This window comes from Larimichthys crocea, chromosome XXIV (assembly GCF_000972845.2).
Source record: "Larimichthys crocea isolate SSNF chromosome XXIV, L_crocea_2.0, whole genome shotgun sequence".
NCBI lineage: Eukaryota > Metazoa > Chordata > Actinopteri > Sciaenidae > Larimichthys > Larimichthys crocea.
In genome coordinates this window covers 2,803,849-2,825,339 of record NC_040034.1, presented here as the reverse complement: position 1 = coordinate 2,825,339, position 21,491 = coordinate 2,803,849, and the positions used below count along the sequence as shown (strand labels likewise).

General features: G+C 42.8%; 1 protein-coding gene across 5 annotated transcripts in view; it reads right to left on the bottom strand.

Moving 5' to 3' along the window:
• The window catches only part of actn1 (actinin, alpha 1), a 62,363-nt gene that overhangs the window by 23,811 nt on the left and 17,061 nt on the right, over positions 1–21,491 (bottom strand). For all 5 annotated transcript variants that reach the window (XM_027275004.1, XM_027275005.1, XM_027275001.1 and 2 more), the window contains exons 2-3: positions 3,138–3,252; positions 2,530–2,649 (exon numbers count right to left, since the gene is read on the bottom strand). In XM_027275004.1, the coding sequence (XP_027130805.1) occupies positions 2,530–2,649; positions 3,138–3,252 (235 nt within the window). The remainder of the gene's footprint in view (positions 1–2,529; positions 2,650–3,137; positions 3,253–21,491) is intronic.

Genomic DNA, 21,491 nt, shown 5'->3' with positions numbered 1-21,491 from the left:
TTCTCCCTCTAATCCAATCAGGCACGAGGGCACGGCAGCTCCACGGCTGCTCAACTGTGACGGACGAACTTTGGACTGCGAGACGTCAAAGTCAAGACGTCGGAACATGTAACGAGCTGTGAAAGACGGCTCTGATTAAATTAGGCGGAGGCAGAAAGAGTCGGCCTCGTTGTTTGGGCTGACACATGCAGATACATGTCGAGATTAGTGCTAACGAACAAGACTGATCAACCTGGGGGAGGAACGCAAATCCTGTTAAATCCATTGGAAACTGCGACCCCCTCCTACCACCACCTCCTTCGTCCATCACCCACAACAAAACCTTCAACCAGCCCCATCCCACCAACTCGACCAGGAGGGGATTCCAGGCGGCTAATCTGTCTGGAATGCTGGTCTGGCTTAGGAGCTTTTATACCGGCCCCTGTGCACTGCAAAGTAATCTCCATTTTATGAAGTAACTTTCATCCTTTTCGGAGCCAAAGAGCTGAATGAAATCTGATATTATATTCAGCTGTTTCAATGAACTTTCAATAAACGATAATTTGATTAATCGAATGGCAACAGTTCACTGGTTCCACTGTCTCGTGTGTGAACGTTTGCTGGTTTTCTTTGTCTGCTGTGATAGTGCATCAATGTTTTTTTTTTCCAGTTTTTGGACCGCCGGTCAGACAAAACAAGTGATTAAAGACGTCTCCGTGGGCTCCGGGAAAATGTGATGTCATTTTTCAGGTATTTTCAGACATTTTATAGATCAAATGACCGACTGATTAATCAAGAAAATAAAAGTTTGCAGCCAAAAAAAGTCCAGAAAAGTATAATTTCTCTAGACTTTGACTGAAAGCTGGTTTATTATTATGATTATTATTATTATTGTCAATATTAAGATTAGATTTAACGTTATTATCATTGCACAAAGTACTGAGACAACAAAATGCAGGGATGTATAAATAATGAATTATGTTATATAATGTATAGACAATAAATACACTAAGATATTACAGCTTGTGTAGCAGCAGTTGGGGTATAAATGTAATTATATTACAGCTTGTGTAGCAGCAGTTGGGGTATAAATGTAATTATGGGTGTAATTATACAGTGCGGGTTAATTAAGCTGAGATATATTGTTTGAATATGAAATATATCTACACATTAACAGTATGAACAGTGTTAACAGTAACGGTGCGGGTTTAGTTCACATAATACACAGAATAAACAGCTAGATATGATACCTGAGTTTTCAGTAACGACACTAAAATGATATTTGATTTAAGATAATTCACCAGATTTTTAAAATAAATGTTAAATATTAACAGAACACGGCTGTGAAGTAACTCCTCTTTATGATTTTTGATGATTAAACGATGATCTGATCCGAGTAAACGACACCAAAACCCTTTTTGTTGCTGTGGTTACATCAGTACAATAAAACAAACAGAGGTATTAATAACAGGCTGATTTGTTTTGGAAATTATGTAATATAATTACCTCCTTGGCAGATTCTTTTCACTTGTTTTAAGAAAACGAGACTTTATAAAAGTTTCAAAATGCAGATGGAGTCGAAGCGTTGGGCTCCGAGGTTAGACGGGTCAGAGGTTAACTTTATTGTGGCCTGTGAGTTTAACCTGGATTAGACCAATTTACAAGAGTTCATGTCATTTAAAGGGTCAGTTCAACAAAAATCATAGCACACTTTCAACTTTTCAACTTATATTAATGAGCTGAAGTTTGAAGAATCGTCCTCATACATGAAGCTTCAACAGAGATCACTGTAAGGTAACTTTTCTCAAACTAGTTCCAGCAGGAAGAGACGACAGTGAAGTTTCTAGATGATCCAGAATAACCCAGAGAGACAAGTCCCTGCTGACTTTTTCCAAATGTCATCTTTCAGCGCTTTGAGCGACACAGTCAAACGTCTGTTCGGCTCCATTGTATTCGGGCTGCAGAAGAAAACCTCGGAGACGGATATCTATAGACGCTGGCACGCTAAAACCAAAAATATCTGCATGGATAAATATGTAGATTGTGTGAACTGACCCTTTAAGTTAAATATTTTGAGATCACTGAGCAGACACACACATGTGCAGGGCCAGAGGAGGGGTGTGGTTTGTGATGGAGGAAGATAGACAGTGAGAGAGAGAGAGTGAGGGGGAAAGAGGAGTGTTTACTCGGCTAAAGAGTTGTTTACTCTCCGATGGGAGGAGGACGGACATCCCCAAGTTATTTGTGCTGAACAATGAGCAGCTTCAGTCCCCGAGGGGATTGCTGATCCTAAGATCCACTCTCAGAAAATGCACTGCAAAGCACAACCTTCGCAGGAACACTCTGGAATAAGGATCTCATTAAAGTGCACAGCAGCCAGCGCCACTGCCATGGTAACAACAGAGAGAGAGAGAGAGAGGGCCACAGACTACATTACACTGAACCATTCCTAATAGAAAAGTAGGTATTGATTCGGCTGATGGCCTAATTAGAATCAGTAGAGGTGTAAACAAACTGCAGGTCAGGCGACAGAGCTGCGACGTCGCTCACCCTCGGCTCCGATAGACACCAGTTTGACTCCTTTGCTGGCGATGAAGTCGAGCGCTTTGTTAACGTTGGAGATCTTGTGGACTCTCATCTTGCCTCTCTCTGGTTTGGCCAAGCGTTCGCCTAGACAGGAAAAACACACAACAAGGCAGACAGATAAAGGGTGACTGGTATGTCTGGAAGTTTCTCTGAGTACTCCTATTTCAAACAAATTGCTCTGGAAGAAAAGAATATTTAAAAAATGATGGAGCAGGGGTCAAACACAAAGTCTGTGGCGTCTGCTCGAGCACAGTTTTCCTCCAAATGAGTCGTTTTTCAACCCAGGGAAAGTTAGTTCAGCTTAGAGACCGATGACAGTATAAAGAATGGACGATGTATGTGTGACATCACCCACCCAATTTTGCTGAGTCATACTTGCTTTGTAGCCAATCATATTGGAAGGATAAGACATCACATTACCAAAGTTAAACTTCTGATTCACCGAGTCATGACTTCTTTTTAAAATAAGAAAGCAAGTAAGCACATTTCCCATAAAATATCAAACTATTCCTTTAAGGCTAATCCTGGTATTCAAACTTCCACGTAATCCTGTTAAGTAAGAAGCTGTTTACCTGAGATGACCTCCAGCAGCAGCATGAGCTTCAGTCCGTCCCGGAAGTCCTCCTCGATGTTCTCGATCTGCGTGCCTGCTTTCCTCAGGTGAGAGTTACACCAAGCTGTAAATGTCTGAACGAAAGGAGAAGGAAGTCATCAGTCAGTGCACGACGAACACCGCATGTAGAACCAACAATGGAACCAGTCCAATGCATTAAAGCCAGCACGGCTAACCTCATTAAAAGCAGAATTATATCTGGGTTGGTAAACATTAGAGCTGCAGGTCGGTGTATGAACAGGTGAGATTTGTTTCCCAGCTGGAGGACGCAGGTTCAAGTCTCACATGTTGGAACAACACTATGAGTCTACAGCTGTGAGGTGAGTGCTAAAGCAGGCCAAGACGTGGATCACCTGTCAATCAAAGCGTCCACGCTCTTAATCCTGCATAACTTTAAGCCTTAACATAATGTGAACAGGTGAGTTGAGCCGCATTTTGTAATAACGGTGCATTTTGTAATAAACGTCCAAAATGTAATAACTTTTTCATTTCATTTTGTAATAAACTGCCCCAACGCATTTTGTAATAAATTTTGCCGCATTATGTAATAAGTTATTACATTTTGACAAGATTATTACAAAATGCACTTGCAACTTTTTTATTTTCTAGGAAATGTAATAACATGGTGCATTATGTAATAACAATTCTAAAGCATAGTTTATTTGTTTGTTAATTGTATTTTATTTTACTTTAAAGTATTTGTAAAAGCTAGGCCTATTATTAGTATCACTGTATTAGCCTAGTAGCAGTACTTAGCAATTACTATCAGTACACTATTCAAAGGTTGCATTAACAGAAAATATTATGTAAATTGCAGATTTTTTGCATTTGGTAATAATCTTGTCAAAATGTAATAACTTATTACATAATGCGGCAAAATTTATTACAAAATGCGGCTTCATTACAAAATGAAATGAAAAAGTTATTACATTTTGGACGTTTATTACAAAATGCACCGTTATTACAAAATGCGGCTCAACAAGGTGAGTTGTATATAAATTCACCCTCAGTACAGTTGTCATGAACGGGGAAATTAGCTACAGAGACCAAAACTGTTTTTTGTACCAGGCTGTAAACATGTTTATTTCTGCTGTTAAGTTTTTAACATGGGGACTTATGGAGACTGACTCACTTCTGGAGCCAGCCTCAAGTGGACGTTTGAGGAACTTCACTTCACAGCCATGGAGGTTGCCGGTCTGTACAATATTTCGCAGCCAGCAGTAAAGACGCCATCGCTCTCATAAACTCTCTGCTTAATGTGTCTGTTGTTCTGACTAACGTGCTTCCTGTTTGTCCACCCTTTCACTAACAAGCTTACATACTGAACTTTCCCAGCACACTGGAGCATTGTGTACTGTATACAGTAGGTGTAGCGGGCCTCGGATTGTCTGGCATTGCTGGCATGCAAACATGCTAATGGAAAACATCTGGAGCGGGGATCTCAGCTGCCCGACAGGAGCTGGCAATGAGGAGTGGGCCCACCATGCACCCCGCCGTGAACGCCTCTTTATGAGTTCCCGGGTTAATTACACCCAGGGCTGAAACACCAGGCACCATGTTTCCACCAGAGAGCCGAAGGAGGACCTGCAGGAGCAGAGCCAGGCGCTTATGAAAGCCTGCACTGTCTTTCGCTGGCCTGCCTTCCACTGCCGGGAAACAAAAGCCACTTAAAAGTCACTGACGAGCTGGTTCGGAGCACTCGTGGAACTTCCGCGATGAGATCACCCTTAAAACGGAGTGGCATGAGGTTTACACGACTATCAATAAACTCGAGTGTGGAAGAGCCAGGTTTCAGATGTGTATGAGTTTACTGGCATGTGGTGGCGTTTCGACCGTTGAAAAAAAAAGCCAAAGGAAACGGAGGACACGGTAGAAGATGTGGAGGGAAAAGGGAAGATTATATGGTGTTTTATCTCCAAGGGTAGAGCTGACAGAAAAAGACCAGCAGTGACGATTTATGTGCAGCTGGCAGGCACACGCCCTCGACTAAAAGATACTATATTCCTCTAAAGTTAGTCAAGCTCCAACAGGCACGGAGATATTTCAATTAATCCTGATCAATAGTCTCTTTAAAAGGCTCGCCAAAGATTTGAAACTGTCGAGGCGGGGCTGTGGTGTCAGCAGCTGACGTGAATACTGTATAATTTAATCAAAGTGTTCAGATAAGGGTGTTTGCCGGCTCTGCTGATTCAGGTTCTCACAGTGTTGTGTGTGTTTTTTTTTTGGTGTCCCACAACTTTAACACAAATACCTTCAAAAAAAATGACAGAAAGGAGCTTTACAACCACAAAGACTCTGACCTTTAATGTGCTGATAGCCATTAACACATCACAAAGCCTTGTACCAAAGGAAAATGAAAGAGCTCTCCCAAGACCGTAATTTCACTTTGGCAAAGCTGATACAAAGGGGAGCAGGACGTGTGTGTTAAGTAGATAAAATGGGCACATTTTTACTTAAAACTCCTGCTTAGTGCAGCTTTAACAGGACTAGACAGCTGAAAATGTCAGAAGGCTTTGAGTCAACCCGCAAAGAGCACAGTTGTGAAAACGACTAAAAGTTCACAGAAGGAATGTTCGCTTGTTAAATGTGTTGGAAGGACGGTGAGTTTGGCTGCATCGCTCTGGCCTGGGCGACCGGCCTCCTCCTGACTAGAATTAGCCGGCCCTCCTGTGGCTCCTCTAACTCTTCGGGTCACTGTGTGAGTCTGGCAGCAGTACACAGTCCAAACGCTGGCAGCCACCTGCGCCGTCACATGACCCAGTGACTGTGTTATGATCAACACTCCCAGGCTCTTCAGGTGATCTGGGGTTCTTGGCAGGGCATGACACCGGCTTACACTGACAGATTACTGTACGAGCAGACAGAAATATAACATGCATAACTATGTTTTCATTTATATTAACCTCAGAATACCTACAGAGGGTTTCTACAGTAGCCCATGATGGACAAACCAAACATTGACCTTTTCCGTTTTGTTTGCAAGTTTTGAAGCCACTGTAGTTTCTCCGTCATGCTTCAAACACCTTGACAACATGAAACAGTATTCAGTTGGTTGCAATTTGCACCCACGCCACTAGGTGTCACTAAATTCTACACACTGCACCTTTAAGATGAAAACCTGATTTCACAAAATCTATAAATAAAAAGTTAAAAATAGTTAGTTAGTTGCAGGGAAGGTATTGTCATTGATTATTTAAAGAGAAGGGGTGGGAGTTTATGAGTTATTCTTCTTCTCGATCCTTTTCGAATATGTATTTCTATGTTTAAATGTTACTTTATTTTTATTGTTGTCTGCATATTCGAAATAAATACTTCAATCAATCAATCAAAAAATAGAAACTCGCTGTTTTCAGAGTTTTGGGTCATTATTAGGTTTCGGGAAGTTTGCTTTAAAAGTTGCCAGCAAGCTTTACATTTGCTAAAACAAATCATCCTAAATAATTAAATAATTTTCTTTTATAAAAGGTCAAAAACAAGTTCTCTGGAAGCATTTAACAGCCTCAAAGTCGACAGTCGTCTGCTGGAAATGAGAAAACTGTTTCAAAAAAGAGCCAACAAGAAGAATATTAAGTGTATCAATGACTAAGTTGAACTATGAATTACCTGCATTAGGTAGCTGCTGTTAGCTCCTGACTAGCTTGGGTTAGACAGCACTGCCAATTCCATACGACTCGAATCTGTCTTTGTAAATCAGAAACTCAGCATGGCATAATTAATTATTGTGGTGGACTACTGACGGAGCTCGCGGAGAAACAAAAATGCCCCCTGAGAGTTTTTCATGTTTTTTTTCATCGGTTGCTAGCGCTCCAATAAAACTGCAGGCGTCGGGTTTTCCCTGTGCGGAGGGCTGAAGTATTTATAGCAAAGAACAAACACGCTCTGAACGAGCACGACTAGTGAGGCTTCATCCTCCGACGCTCTTACAATATTATCAGACGCTCATCACCGGTGATGATCATTGTGTTCGAGCTGTTATCTTGTTATGAAATGTAAATTACTTTGGCTCTGCCAGCTTTATCTCTGCTTCCAAGAACGAGTTTCGTCGAGGTCGGAAAGGACTGTGTGTAAAGTTGTTGCATTTTTCCGCGATCATTCAAGAGAACAATGTCAAAAGTGAGACCTTGAGATGTCCTGAGCCATTTCCTTTCAGATTAAGTAGGCTACAGCTGATATTTCAATGTGTCAGATATATATTTAATGTAATGTATGAGCATCGGATCAACATTGTCGCAGAGAGTTAGACGAGTTGATTGATACCACACATGGATATGTACGCTAAATATGAAGTTGGAGCCATTAGCCACTTAGCTTAGCTTAGCATAAATTCCAGCATAAAGCCTGCCTAAAACCACAACATTTTAACACTTTGGTTATTATTTTTATTGAACAAATGAGATAGAACTAGTTCATTAGTGATGTTGAACAAATGAGACAGAACTAGTTCATTAGTGATGTTTAAGATTTTGTAATCTTTGGACGGAGCCAGGCTTGCTGTTTCCAGTTCATATGCTAAGCTACGCTAACCAGCTGCTGGCTGTAGCTTCAAGTTTACCATGCAAACACGAGAGTGGTGTCAATTTCTAACTTTCAACAAGAAAGTAAACAAGTCTATCTCCCAAAACTGTCAAACTATGACACGTGAACAAAAATTCACTATGTATGAGCATCGGATCAGGATACGGTCAGGATCAGGCCAAAAACACTTGGTTGGGACATCCCTAACAACTGTCAAAGTCAAAAGTCAAAGTCAAAGTCAACTTTATTGTCAATGCTGCTATGTGTACAGGACATACAGAGCATCGAAATTGCGTTTCTCTCTTGTCTAAAACAGTATGGACGCAAGTGCAGTAAAAGATGTAAAAAGAAAAGTATATAATATATATATATAGAATAAAGATGTACAAATCTAAAAAATATATACAGCAAAAGACATCTGTGAGGCAATATGGTTGCTATAAATGTAAGTATAGTGATATGGTTTACATTATATATGTACAGTCAACAATAAAAAAATATTTGAAATATTTTTACATTAGACTGTACACAGTGCAAATGGTGTGCAAATATATTTTTGAGTAAAGTGGCAGGTGCCACTGTTATAGGCTGGTGCAAAATGGCGGGCTTACTCTGAATGTTTGGACTGCTACAAAACATTTATCTGGATTGTTGATTTGGATTATCCCAGTTGTAACTGTGCTGCATATTGGACACTATGCACAGGAGTGAGATAAACTAAAATATACCCCAGGGTGCGACGTACAAGTCATAAACAGTGTGGTGTTTTGCTTGTTGTGCAGAGTGATACATACAATGCTTTACTGTCGTATGATCCCCGTGGGCTCCCCTACGTGTGATCGTGTTGTCCTTGTACGATTTGTGCGAGTACAGCATGTGCTGTGAATCTCTGTAAGCTGTCAACATGAGACCGATTCCTTGCTCATCGCCACAGCGCCAGTGAAAATCACTCTCATTAACTGTGGCTTAAACGCGGCCTGTCTCAGCTTCGGTACAACATGTCGTGTAACGGAGCGAAGTGAAAGCTCGACTGGCTGCGTCTGCTGGAGGATCTGGAGGGTCGTAAATTTTGAGGGCCCCCTCTCTGCTCTCGTCTGCCTCCTCTCTCTCTCTCGTCTCAGCCTCTCTGAACTGAGGCGGGCTGTAAAAACAACAGGGGTCAAGAGCGGGAGGAATCTGCTCTCCATCAGCTTCAGGGAAAGTTGCCAGTCAGCGTCATTATAGCCACATTTTTCCCATGGCAACCACTAAATGCAAAGCTCAGCAAGCAAACTACCTGAAGTCAGTCGACCCGGATACTCGCCTCGGATTGTACATAAAAGAGAATCAGAGTTAACTTGCGTGTTTAACTGACTTTACCTAAACAAATGAATCCTTTAGTTTATGTAATGTCAGTCATCACAATCACAATTTTCCATAGACCAAGACCAGATGTTTAATTTACTGTGATATACAACAAAAAGGAGCCACATGTCTTAACATTTCATAATCTGAAACTGGGGATTTGTTTGGCAGTTTTGCTTCTAACACTTCTACAGTTATTAATATAGTTAAAGGAATAGTTGTTGCAGAGAGTTAGGCGAGTAGATTGATACCACACATGGATATGTACGCTAAATATGAAGTTGGAGCCAGAAGCCACTTAGCTTAGCTTAGCTTAGCATAAAATCCAGCACAAAGCCTCCCTAAAATTACATAATTATTACACTTTGGATATTACTGTATATCCATTGAACAAAAGAGATATAACTAGTTCATTAATGATGTTTTAGATTGATTTTGTAATCTTTGGACGAAGCCAGGCTTGCTGTTTCCACTTTATATGCTAAGCTACGCTAACCAGCTGCTGGCTGTGGCGTACAAACACGAGAGCGGTGTCAATTTCTAACTTAGAACTAAGAAAGTAAACAAGTTTGTCTCCCGAAACTGTCAAACTATGACACGTGAAAGTTAATTCTTGACTTTCTTAACTCGGCAGCTAGTCGTCATTTCATCTATAGCACTTTTTTGGATGCACTGTCCTAAAAGTGAAGCATCAAGGATGAGACCTGTGCATTCAGGCCATCGAAAGCTCTGGAAAACTCTTGTATGAGTGCAGACCTTGAGTTGGTATTGTTTCAGGCTTATAGCTAAAAATGGAGCTATGATTTTAAATAATATAAAACTGTGTTATTCTATACTTTCTTTCAAATGCCTTGGTAACATAACTCATGCCTGTGGTTTCTATACAGATGAAAATAGACCTGAACGGATCAATCATCGTGACATGTGACCGCATGACACGGCTGAAAGTGATCCTCGAGTTGGAATAGCTTCCTTTAATTTTGTAATAGAGTCGGCTGTTTGCACAATTAATCACATAAATCACCTTTTTAAAAAGAGCTTCACCTCTCTCTACCTCGCTTTAAAGCCATCACGTATAGTTTTTTCTGTCCTGTTCATTTCCCCACCAGCCTCCCTCCTCGTCTCCTCTCTCCTCCCTCCCACTCCATTAATCAACCTCAGTTAGGAAAATATTTCCTGCTTCTCTGCCAGTTCCATATTAGTACAATCCTTTTACTGAAACAAGCCAGCTCATGAGTGCGAGCCCCTGCCATATCCGAACACACGGGCAGGCGGACAAGTCTAGGGGGAGAGAGAGAGGAAAGGCAGATATTGCTGGCAGAGGGTCTGACACAGGAAGGCGGTTTTCAACACGGCGGCCAGTTTCTCAAGCCTGAAGTCTCCAGCTCAGGGTACCGGAGGGCCTCTCATGTCCCGATGAAACCTCAGACACAAGCAGATGAATTGCAAGAAAAACTTCTAGAGAAATATATTTCCATCGTCTCCTCCAGAACGTTCAACAAAAGCAGGAGGAAAAGGGGAAAAAACACATTTCTCTTTAGGATCAAAACCACCCACAGATCGAGCTGTAATGAAAAGTCTGGATGAGTTAAAGAGAGGGGGGGATGTGGCTCTGTCAATCCCAGGTAGGAGGTGAGGGTGTCGTTTGTCTCCTGGTAAGTCTATCTCAGCTGCCTTCGTCTCTCGTCGAGGCTCGTGGGGGCCAGAAAGTGCTGGTGGAAAGAGTTTCTCGTGCCAGGAAAACAAAGCTGCTAACAGCGAGAGCACCTTCCTCCCTCCGCAGACTCCCAGATGACTTCCTGATGTGTGATGGATCAGGGCAATCAGGGCGTTTAACCAGACGAGTTCACGGAGAGCATGCCCCCCCATTAGGGGGGGCATGCTCTCCGTGCCTTGCTCAAGGGTGCATCGACGGTAAACGAGGAGGAAAGAGGGGGAGACGTTTTCTCATCTGTGTCTGCTGCTGACACTCTGCAGAGCGTTGTGCAGATTTGGATCGCTGCGTTAAGGTCACGTCCTTCCTCGTCTCAAACGTTAAGTGCTTTGGAAAACAGGAAGAAGCTCGGTCACGTCGGCACTCCAACAAATTTGGCGGCTGGATTTTTTGGCCCACAAGTAGCAAGTTTGATATTTAAAAAAGCTGCAGTGTGTCAGATGTAAGGGGGCTGTATTCACATAATATGAATCTGTTGTTATGACTTTGTTGCCTTAGATTGACACTTCTGTGTGAACAGACGCTGCAGGTCTCCAGATCGGGCTGGTAAGGAGGTGAAACGAGGGGGTTGCAATCCACAACTACAAACTGCTAAATGCTACACAGTGCTCCTTTAAGGTCAGAGTTTAAACTGGATGATGCTATCACGGCTGATTAGCTGTACTGAACTATTAAATTTAATAATTTAACCTCGCCTTGCTGGAATATAAACCCGCTGCTGATTGCGGGGTCACGCATTCATACATTTTTCTCATATCAAAGAGTTAATTTAATTTGTTTTCTCGAGATATCGAGTTATTTATGTCATCATCTTGAAATAAATGCTGTTATCTCGAGATAACGGGATAATTTTCCTCGAGATCTTCGAAATAACGATACTTTGTTTTCCCTGAGATAACGACATGATTAATTCAAGATCTCAAGATGATGAACCAAATGTGATATTTACCCCATTATCTTAGACATAATGACGTGAATATCACAAGAAAACTGAGGAAATTAAATGTATGACTGCTTTTGGCTTCCGTACACAGGTACCTTGTTATGTCATGATCCTATTCTGAGGTCAAACAGCCAGCAGCATTCAGTCATTAAGTTACCGAGCCTGGAGCGAGCCTGTCAACACTGCAATTATAAAACCTATCCAGATAAATCTGTATTTTGCAAAAACAAACTAGATCTGCACAAACACATCTGCACTCTAACAACCTACATGCGATTTGTAGTCTTAGTTTGACGGCGTTGCCATGACAACAAGAACCTAAATAAGGTCACCTGAAAAAAAAAGCAATAAAAAGTTGTTGCAACACCTTCTGCAGCTCGACAGAAACAGGACAGAGGATAACACAAATACAGCTGTTGGGACAGATGTGAGGCTCCTGTGTGCATTATTCCTGACAAGTGCCGTCAGCTGAAATAGATATCAGATATGGGTTACAGCCTAAAATAAAAAATGTAGTGTCATCCAAACAAAAATTAGAATTGAGGGGCGGATAAGAATGGAGCGAGCGTCTGGCACGGCGAGCAGGAGAAGAATCGGGTTACCGCCGCCCTCGCTTTGAGGGCACGAGGCGTGCGGGGCCAAGCTGCTGTCTGGATGCTCTGCAGCTCCGCCGTCCTGCGGCTCCGTGCATCTGGCAGGCAGAGAGAGGGTAAACGAAACGTAAAAACTTCCATCTCAGCAGTTGAGTGGGAGGCAAGAGAGCAGAGAGACATGATGCAAAGTCTGAGAAAAACGCTGGTAGACTCTCGCTCTGCATTGTCAAGACTCAGACAGACCGGCACAGTTTGTTTCAGTTTGATCCGATTTTGTCAATCGTGTTATTAAACTCAATTTATATAATGATGCATGACTGCAAATTTTCCAACCGAAAATCAATTGTTCCGGATGAAATCGGAGTAAGCGGTGGACGAGAGATCTGTTTTTCTGACCTCTGACATGTGAGTTTGAGTTTGAGTGTAAACTGTCTGAACAGAGCTGACGTCCCAACAATCCAGTTTTTATAAAGCCGTGCTCGGCTGGAGTCTCCACGAAAGAGATGCAGCACGGGCTGCAGAGAGTCGATGGTACAAATGTGCCTCGAGTTAGCTCATTGTCTGTTAAGTGGCAGAGAGAGAAAGCTGGCACGACATCAGCGTGTTTCAACACAGATTTTGTGAGGACACAAATGAATCTCCTTTCTCTCACAGAGTATTTAGACAGAAAATGACATTTCAGGTTTTTGACCAGAAGCTTCTGCAGTTCTGCAAGAAAAACACCAGAAAGTAGCTCCTACAAATCAGATTCTGGAGTGACAACTATGAAGAAACAATGAATCTCGATGCATCAAAAACTACAAGGTGGTGTGTTGAACCTCGGCTCTAGAGTCTGAAACATAGCTCGGTTTTTCACGACTGAACGATGGATGCAAATCTTCGGCAATAAAAGTTGCATTAGCAATTCTGATTCTTTCTGAGCTACCGCCTTCTCTGCTGTGTCATTTCCTCCAACTCTGGGTGGAAACACCAGAGGTGGTTTTTCCTTGTGTGGCCAAAATATTTAAATTTTATTTGACCTTGCAAATGATGCGGCTCCTGTTTGCCTTCGTTATCATGAAAAACCAAAAAGCTCGGTCAAACGTTTTCACCTGCAGCTCAAGCGTAAACAAGACGCCTCATGTGCTTGTGTGGCGGCCATATTTGTAGTTTTCTAAAGGGTGCATCAATATTTCTGATTATTAACTTTCACACATCGAGAGATTCGTGATGCATCGATTATTTTTCCCACCCTGAATGAACGAATAAACGAATGCAAGCCTTCATACTCACAGTTTTGTTTCAGATTTATGATGTTTTTTGCACTTTGCGTCTTATTTTTGTAGTTTTAGCCATCGTACTTCGATCTTCTAAACAGATTTTTGAGTTTTACAGAATGAATAACCTGCTGAACAGTTACAACCTGATCCATACGGTCATAACCGATGACGTTTTATTGATCAAAACTACAAAACTAACAGCCGGCTTGTAACAAATTGGAACATTCATTTCACTGACATTTTAGCAGGTAAACAAACAGAAAGAGGTCAGCTGACGTCCACAGCCGACCCCCATCCCGCCTTGCAGACATTTACACCTCGAGCACGAGCAGCAGGACGCCGCCACATAAAAAAAAAGTGCCACAGCTTCATCCATCCTGCTCAGAGTGACTCACGGACAGGAACAATACGACCTTTTCTGCCTCTCTCTCTCTCTGTCACAGAAGATGCTCGCTCGCTCGCTCTCTAACACAGGAAGGACAGAATCTGGGGACCTGCCAGCTAACAAGGGGAGAGCACTGAGAGGGTCGAAGGTCGTCATTCATCCCTCTCTGTCTCCTTCCTGTAAAGCTCGCTGGAGGATCCAGCCTGACTACAAACACACAAACACACACACACACACACACACAAACACACACTCCTCTTGTGTTGTGTGTGTGCAGAGGAGGACGTTGTGGACCGAGTGGACCGCTCTGATGTCTCACTGCAGCTGGTTGCAGTTTGCTGAGTGGACACCAGTATCATCCAGCTCTTACTCACTTTCCCATCAGCTGGACTTCTCTTCCCACTTCCTCTCTCTCAGTCTCAGTTTATTACCACAAATCTGGACGACTCACTGTTTCTGGTTTATATGAGCATGTTCTGACCCATTACATCTGACTGAATGTGCCAAATTGCACACGTGTAAGTCAAATATCAGAGTAAACAAGCCAAACTTTTATTTTTATTCTCGATTAATCCATGAGATGTTTTATCTGTCCGTCATAGTTCCCCTGAGCACGGCGTGGCATCTTCATGTGTTTAGTTTTATCCAATCAACAGCTCAAAGCTCAAAAGACATTCAGTCTGTAAATAAATAAAAAAAAAGATCGTCGCATTTTTCTGTTTAATAAAAACGATGGAACCAAGTACCGTATTTTCCAGACTATAGAGCGCACCTGAATATAAGCCACACTCACTAAGTAAAAAAAAAAAACAATATAAAAATTACATATATAAGCCGCAGGCTATAAGCCGCCGATAACCAGGTTGAGAAATTAGATATTTACCGGATACACAGAAAGATTTTGTATCGTAAATGTTTATTTATATACCTGAACCTATATACCTGTGACGGCTGAAGAAAAATCCATAGAAAAGCAGCATGGTTCAACGCGTGGGAAAAAAGTAGTGGCTTATAGTCCGGAAAATACGGTAATTAATTATGGACTTTTCAACTTGTCATGAATGTTCACGGTTTTGTCTAAGCGGCCTCTGTAAAGCCAATGCAAGTGCCCAAAAAACTGCAGTTCCTCTAACGTCCACCTGAGGCTGGCTCCAGAAGTGAGTCAGTCTCCATAAGTCCCCATGTTAAAAACTTCACAGCAGAAATAAACATGTTTACAGCCTGGTACAAAAAACAGTTTTGGTCTCTGTAGCTAATTTCCCCGTTCATGACAACTGTACTGAGGGTGAATTTATATACAACTCACCTGTTCACATTATATTAAGGCTTAAAGTTATGCAGGATTAAGAGCGTGGACGCTTTGATTGACAGGTGGGTGGTGTTACAGCACACACACACGCCGTCCATTCTTTATACTGTCATTGTTTTATTTTGCATTCTGCGTCCTGAGATTCATTAATTACTTCGACCTCCCGTGACTTCTTGGCGGCGACAGTGATTCACAGTCTCATGAATTTTTCTGGAAAAACCGCAGAACTTTATTTTGGAGTCTAGTCAAGATTTCGAAGCTTGCAAAGATTCCAAACATGTCGCAGTGATTTAGGATTTAAACGAGCATAAAAAATTACAGACAGAAGACGCAGCAATAAAAAAAAAGCTGGATTGATGAACGTTGCTTCTTCTTTTGTTGAGACCGGACCACACAGTGTGTGTGTGTGTGTGTGTGTGTGTGTGTGTGTGTGTGTGTTCTCCCCCCTTCAGTCTGCAGCCATAATGGAGTGCGACAGTCTCTCAGGTGCAGCATCCATCCGACCGACTGGCTACAGGCTGCTTCTGCAAAAAACTGCTGACTCAGCACCGTCATCCCATTACACTTATCTATCGCCCGAGCTGCTGCTTCAGCACACACACACATACACAACCCTCGTGTGCACACACGTGTGTGTGCACACGAGGGTTGTGTATCTGTGTGTGTGTGTGCTGGAGTGTGAACACGAGTACAAAAAAATATGCTAAGATGGAAACACACACACGACACATACTGTGGATGCAAGCATATTCGCTCGCTTTACTTTACAAGCACGTGCACTCTCACACACACGTGCACACACACACACACACACACACACACACACATAGTCCAAGCGCTGACGGAGCAGTGAGGCTGCCAAAAAAGTCCAGATTGACAGAGAATAGCAGTCATTGTGAGCGGCCGACTGATATTTACTCTGTCGTGGCAGCAGCTCCTGATGCATATTCATGTGTGTGTGTGTGTGTGTGTGTGACACAATGAGAAGTCAAAGAGCAGCTCGGTCGAGTTCATTTAACAAAAGAAGAAGAAGAAGAAGAAGAAGAAGAAGAAGAAGAAGAGCGGCTCGTCTGTGAAAATGCCGCAGAGCATCTAAACGCCGGGCCGGTTGCTATGACGACCACACAAGCCCAGAGAGAGAGAGACCCACAAACAAACAGCTCGGCCGCACCGGAGGAAAAAAACCCACGTCCATCCACGGCTCCCCGAGAGCACTCACACCGGGATCTGACACGTCAGCTCACACACACACACACACACACACACACACATCCCACGCAACACAAGTTTACAACCTCAAAAACGTCTGTGACGGTGACAGATCGCCGTGTAATTCGCTCTGCAGGGCACCTGGACCTTGAATTGAAAGACTTTCAAGGGATGCTTACGGTGGCCCTGAAGTGCAAAACACAACAGCAAATTCAAAAACACAACAGCAAATTCAAAAACACAATAGCAAATTGAATAACACAACAGCAATTTATCAAAGAGTTAATTTAATTTGTTTCTCGAGATATCGAGTTATTTATGTCATCATCTTGAAAAAATGTGTTTTCTCGAGATACGGGATAATTTTCCTCGAGATCTTCGAAATAACGATACTTTGTTTTCCCGGAGATAACGACATGATTTCAAGATCTCAAGATGATGAATCAAATGTGATATTTACTCCATATCTTAGACATAATGACGTGAATATCACAAAAAAAAAACTGAGGAATAAATGTATGACTGCTTTGGCTTCCGTACACAGGTACCTTGTTATGTCATGATCCTTTCTGAGGTCAAACAGCCAGCAGCATTCAGTCATTAAGTACCGAGCCTGGAGCGAGCCTGTCAACACTGCAATATAAAACCTATCCAGATAATCTGTATTTTGCAAAACAAACAGATCTGCACAAACACATCTGCACTCTAACAACCTACATGCGATTTGTAGTCTTAGTTTGACGGCGTTGCCAGACAACAAGTACTAAAATAAGGTCACCTGAAAAAAAAGCAATAAAAATTTGTTGCAACACCTTCTGCAGCTCGACAGAAACAGGACAGAGGAAACACAACATACAGCTGTTGGACAGATGTGAGGCTCTGTGGCATTATCCGACAAGTGCCGTCAGCTGAAATAGATATCAGATATGGGTTACAGCCTAAAATAAAAAATGTAGTGTCATCCAAACAAAATTAGAATTGAGGGGCGGATGAGAATGGAGCGAGCGTCGGGCACGGCGAGCAGAAGAAGAATGGGTTACCGCCGCCCTCGCTTTGAGGGCACGAGGCGTGCGGGGCCAAGCTGCTGTCTGGATGCTCTGCAGCTCGCCGTCCTGCGGCTCCGTGCATCTGGCGAGCGAGAGAGGGTAAACGAAACGAAAAAACTTCCATCTCAGCAGTTGAGTGGGAGGCAAGAGAGCAGAGAGACATGATGCAAAGTCTGAGAAAAACGCTGGTAGACTCTCGCCTGCATTGTCAGGACTCAGACAGACCGGCACAGTTTGTTTCAGTTGGATCGGATTTTGTCAATCGTGTTATATAAACTCAATTTATATAATGATGCATGACTGCAAATTTTCCAACCAAAATCAATTGTTCCGGATGAAATCGGAGCAAGCGGGGGACGAGCGTTCGGTTTTGTGACCTCTGACATGTGAGTTTGAGTTTGAGTGTAAACTGTCTGAACACGCTGACGTCCCAACAATCCAGTTTTTAGAAAGCCGTGCTCGGCGGAGTCTCCACGAAAGAGATGCAGCACGGGCTGCAGAGAGTCGATGGTACAAATGTGCCTCGAGTTAGCTCATTGTCTGTTAAGTGGCAGAGAGAGAAAGCTGGCACGACATCAGCGTGTTTCAACACAGATTTGTGAGGACACAAATGAATCTCCTTTCTCTCACAGAGAATTGAACAGAAAATGACATTTCAGGTTTTTGACCAGAAGCTTCTGCAGTTCTGCAAGAAAACACCGAAAGTAGCTCCTACAAATCAGATTATGGAGTGACAACTATGAAGAAACAATGAATCTCGATGCATCAAAAACACAAGGTGGTGTGTTGAACCTCGGCTCTAGAGTCTGAACATAGCGGGTTTCCACGACTGAACGACGGATGCAAATCTTCGGCAATAAAAGTTGCATTAGCAATCGATTCATCCTCTTTCTGAGCTACCGCCTTCTCTGCTGTAGCGTTCCCCAACTCTGGGTGGAAACATCAGAGTGGTTTTTTCCTTGTGTGGCCAAAATATTTAAATTTTATTTGACCTTGAAAATGATGCGGCTCCTGTTTGCTTCGTTATCATGAAAAACCAAAAAGCTCGGTCAAACGTTTTCACGCAGCTCAAGCGTAAACAAACGCCTCATGTGCTTTGTGGTGGCCATATTTGTAGTTTTCTAAAGGGTGCATCAATATTCTGATTATTAACTTTTACATCGAAGATCGAGATGCACGATTTTTTCCCACCCTGAAGAACGAATAACCGAATGCAAGCCTTCATACTCACAGTTTTGTTTCAGATTTATGAAGTTTTTTGCACTTTGCGTCTTGTTTTTTGTAGTTTTAGCCCGTTCTTCGATCTCTAACCCAACCTGCTGAACAGTTACAACCTGATCTATCAGTCATAACCGATGACGTTTTATTGATCAAAACTACAAAACTAACAGCCGGCTTGTAACAAACTGGAACTTCATTTCACTGACATTTTAGCAGGTAAACAAACAGAAAGAGGTCAGCTGACGCCCCCCCCCCACCCACATGCAGACATTACACCCGAGCAGAGCAGCAGGACGCCGCCACATAAAAAAAAAGTGCCACAGCTTCATCCATCCCTCAGAGTGACTCAGGGAAGGGAACAATAACGACCTTTTCTGCCTCTCCTCTGTCACAGAAGATGCTCGCTCGCTCGCTCTCTAACACAGGAAGGACAGAATCTGGGGACCTGCCAGTTAACAAGGGAGAGCACTGAGAGGGTCGAAGGTCGTCATTCATCCTCTCTGCTCCTTCCTGTAAAGCTCGCTGGAGGATCCACCGGACTACAAACACACACACAAAACACAACACAAGAGAAGTTGTGGTTTGTGTGCAGAGGAGGACGTTTGTGACCGAGTGGACCGCTCTGATGTCTCACTGCAGCTGGTTGCAGTTGCTGAGTGGACACCAGTATCATCCAGATCTTACTCACTTTCCCATCAGCTGGACTCTCTTCTCACTTCCTCTCTCTCAGTCTCAGTTTATTACCACAAATCGGGACGACCCACTGTTTCGGGTTTAATGAGCATGTTTCTACCCTTTACATTGACTGAATAGTAAAGTAAAAGGATGCAGCTAACTTTTATTTTTATTCCCGATTAATCCATGAGATGTTTATCTGTCCGTCATAGTTTCCCTGACACGGTGGCTCTTCATGTGTTTGTTTATCCAATCAACAGCTCAAAGCTCAAAAGACATTCAGTCTGTAAAAAATAAAAAAAGATCATCGCATATTCTGTTTAATAAAAACGATGGAACCAAGTACCGTATTTTCCGGACTTTAGAGCGCACCTGAATATAAGTTTTAAAAAATAAAATTAAAAATGACATATATAAACTGCACCGGACTATAAGCCGCCGATACCAGTTGAGAAATTAGATATTTACCGGATACACAGAAAGATTTTGACCGTAAATGTTATTTTAATACCTGAACCTATAACCTGTGCGGCTGGAAGAAAAATCCATAGAAAAGCTGCATCTTTGTATAAGCCGCATGGTTCAACGCGTGGGAAAAAGTAGCGGCTTAGAGTCCGGAAAATACGGTAATTAATATGGACTTTTCAACTTGTCATGAAGTTCATGGTTTTGTCTAAGCGGCCTCTGAAGAAGCAATGCAAGTGCCCAAAAAAACTGCAGTCTCTAACGTCCACCTGAGGCTGGCTCCAGAAGTGAGTCAGTCTCCATAAGTCCCCATGTTCACAGCAGAAATAAACATGTTTACAGCCTGGTACAAAAAACAGTTTTGGTCTCGGTAGCTAATTTCCCGTTCAGGACAACTGTACTGAGGGTGATAATACAACTCACCTGTTCACATTATATTAAGGCTTAAAGTTATGCAGGATTAAGAGGTGGACGCTTTGATTGACAGGTGGGTGGTGTTACGCACACACACACGCCGTCATTCTTTATACTGTCATTGTTTTATTTTGCATTCTCGTCCTGAGATCATTAATTACTTCGACCTCCCGTGACTTCTTGGCGGCGACAGTGATTCCACGTCTCAGAATTTTTCGGAAAAACCGCAGAACTTTATTTTGGAGTCTGTCAAGATTCGAAGCTTGCAAAGATTCCAAATATGTCGAAGTGATTTAGGATTTAAACGAGCATAAAAAATTACAGACAGAAGAGCAGCAATAAAAAAAAATGCTGGATTGATGAACGTTGCTTCTTCTTTGTTGCATCTGAGACCGGACCACACAGTGTGTGTGTGTGTGTGTGTGTGTGTGTGTGTGTGTGTGTGTGTGTGTGTGGTGTGTGTTTCTCCCCCTTCAGTCTGCAGCCATAATGAAGTGCGACAGTCTCTCAGGTGCAGCATCCATCCGACCGACCGGCTACAGGCTGCTTCTGCAAAAAACTGCTGACTCAGCACCGTCATCCCATTACACTTATCTATCTCGCCCGAGCTGCTGCTTCAGCACACACACCATACACAACCCTGTGTGCACACACGTGTGTGTGCACACGAGGGTGTGTATGGTGTGTGGTTGTATATGTGTGTGTGTGCTGGAGTGTGTGCTGGAGTGTGAACACGAGTACAAAAAAATATGCTAAGATGGAAACACACACACACTCGACACATACTGTGGATGCAAGCATATTCACTCACTTTACAAGCACGTGCACTCTCACACACACGTGCACACACACACACTTTACACACACACACACACACCACACACACACCAGTCCAAGCGCTGACGGAGCAGTGAGGCTGCCAAAAATACAGATTGACAGAGAATAGCAGTCATTGTGAGCGGCCGACTGATATTTACTCTGTCGTGGCAGCAGCTCCTGAGGCATATCATGTAGTGGTGTGTGTGTGTGTGTGTGTGTGTGTGACACAATGAGAAGTCAAAGAGCGGTAGCAGCTCAGTTGAGTTCATTTAACAAAGAAGAAGAAGAAGAAGGAGAAGAAGAAGAAGAAGAAGAAGAGCGGCTCGTCTGTGAAAATGCCGCAGAGCATCTAAACGCCGGGCCGGTTGCTATAGCACACACACAAGCCCAGAGAGAGAGAGA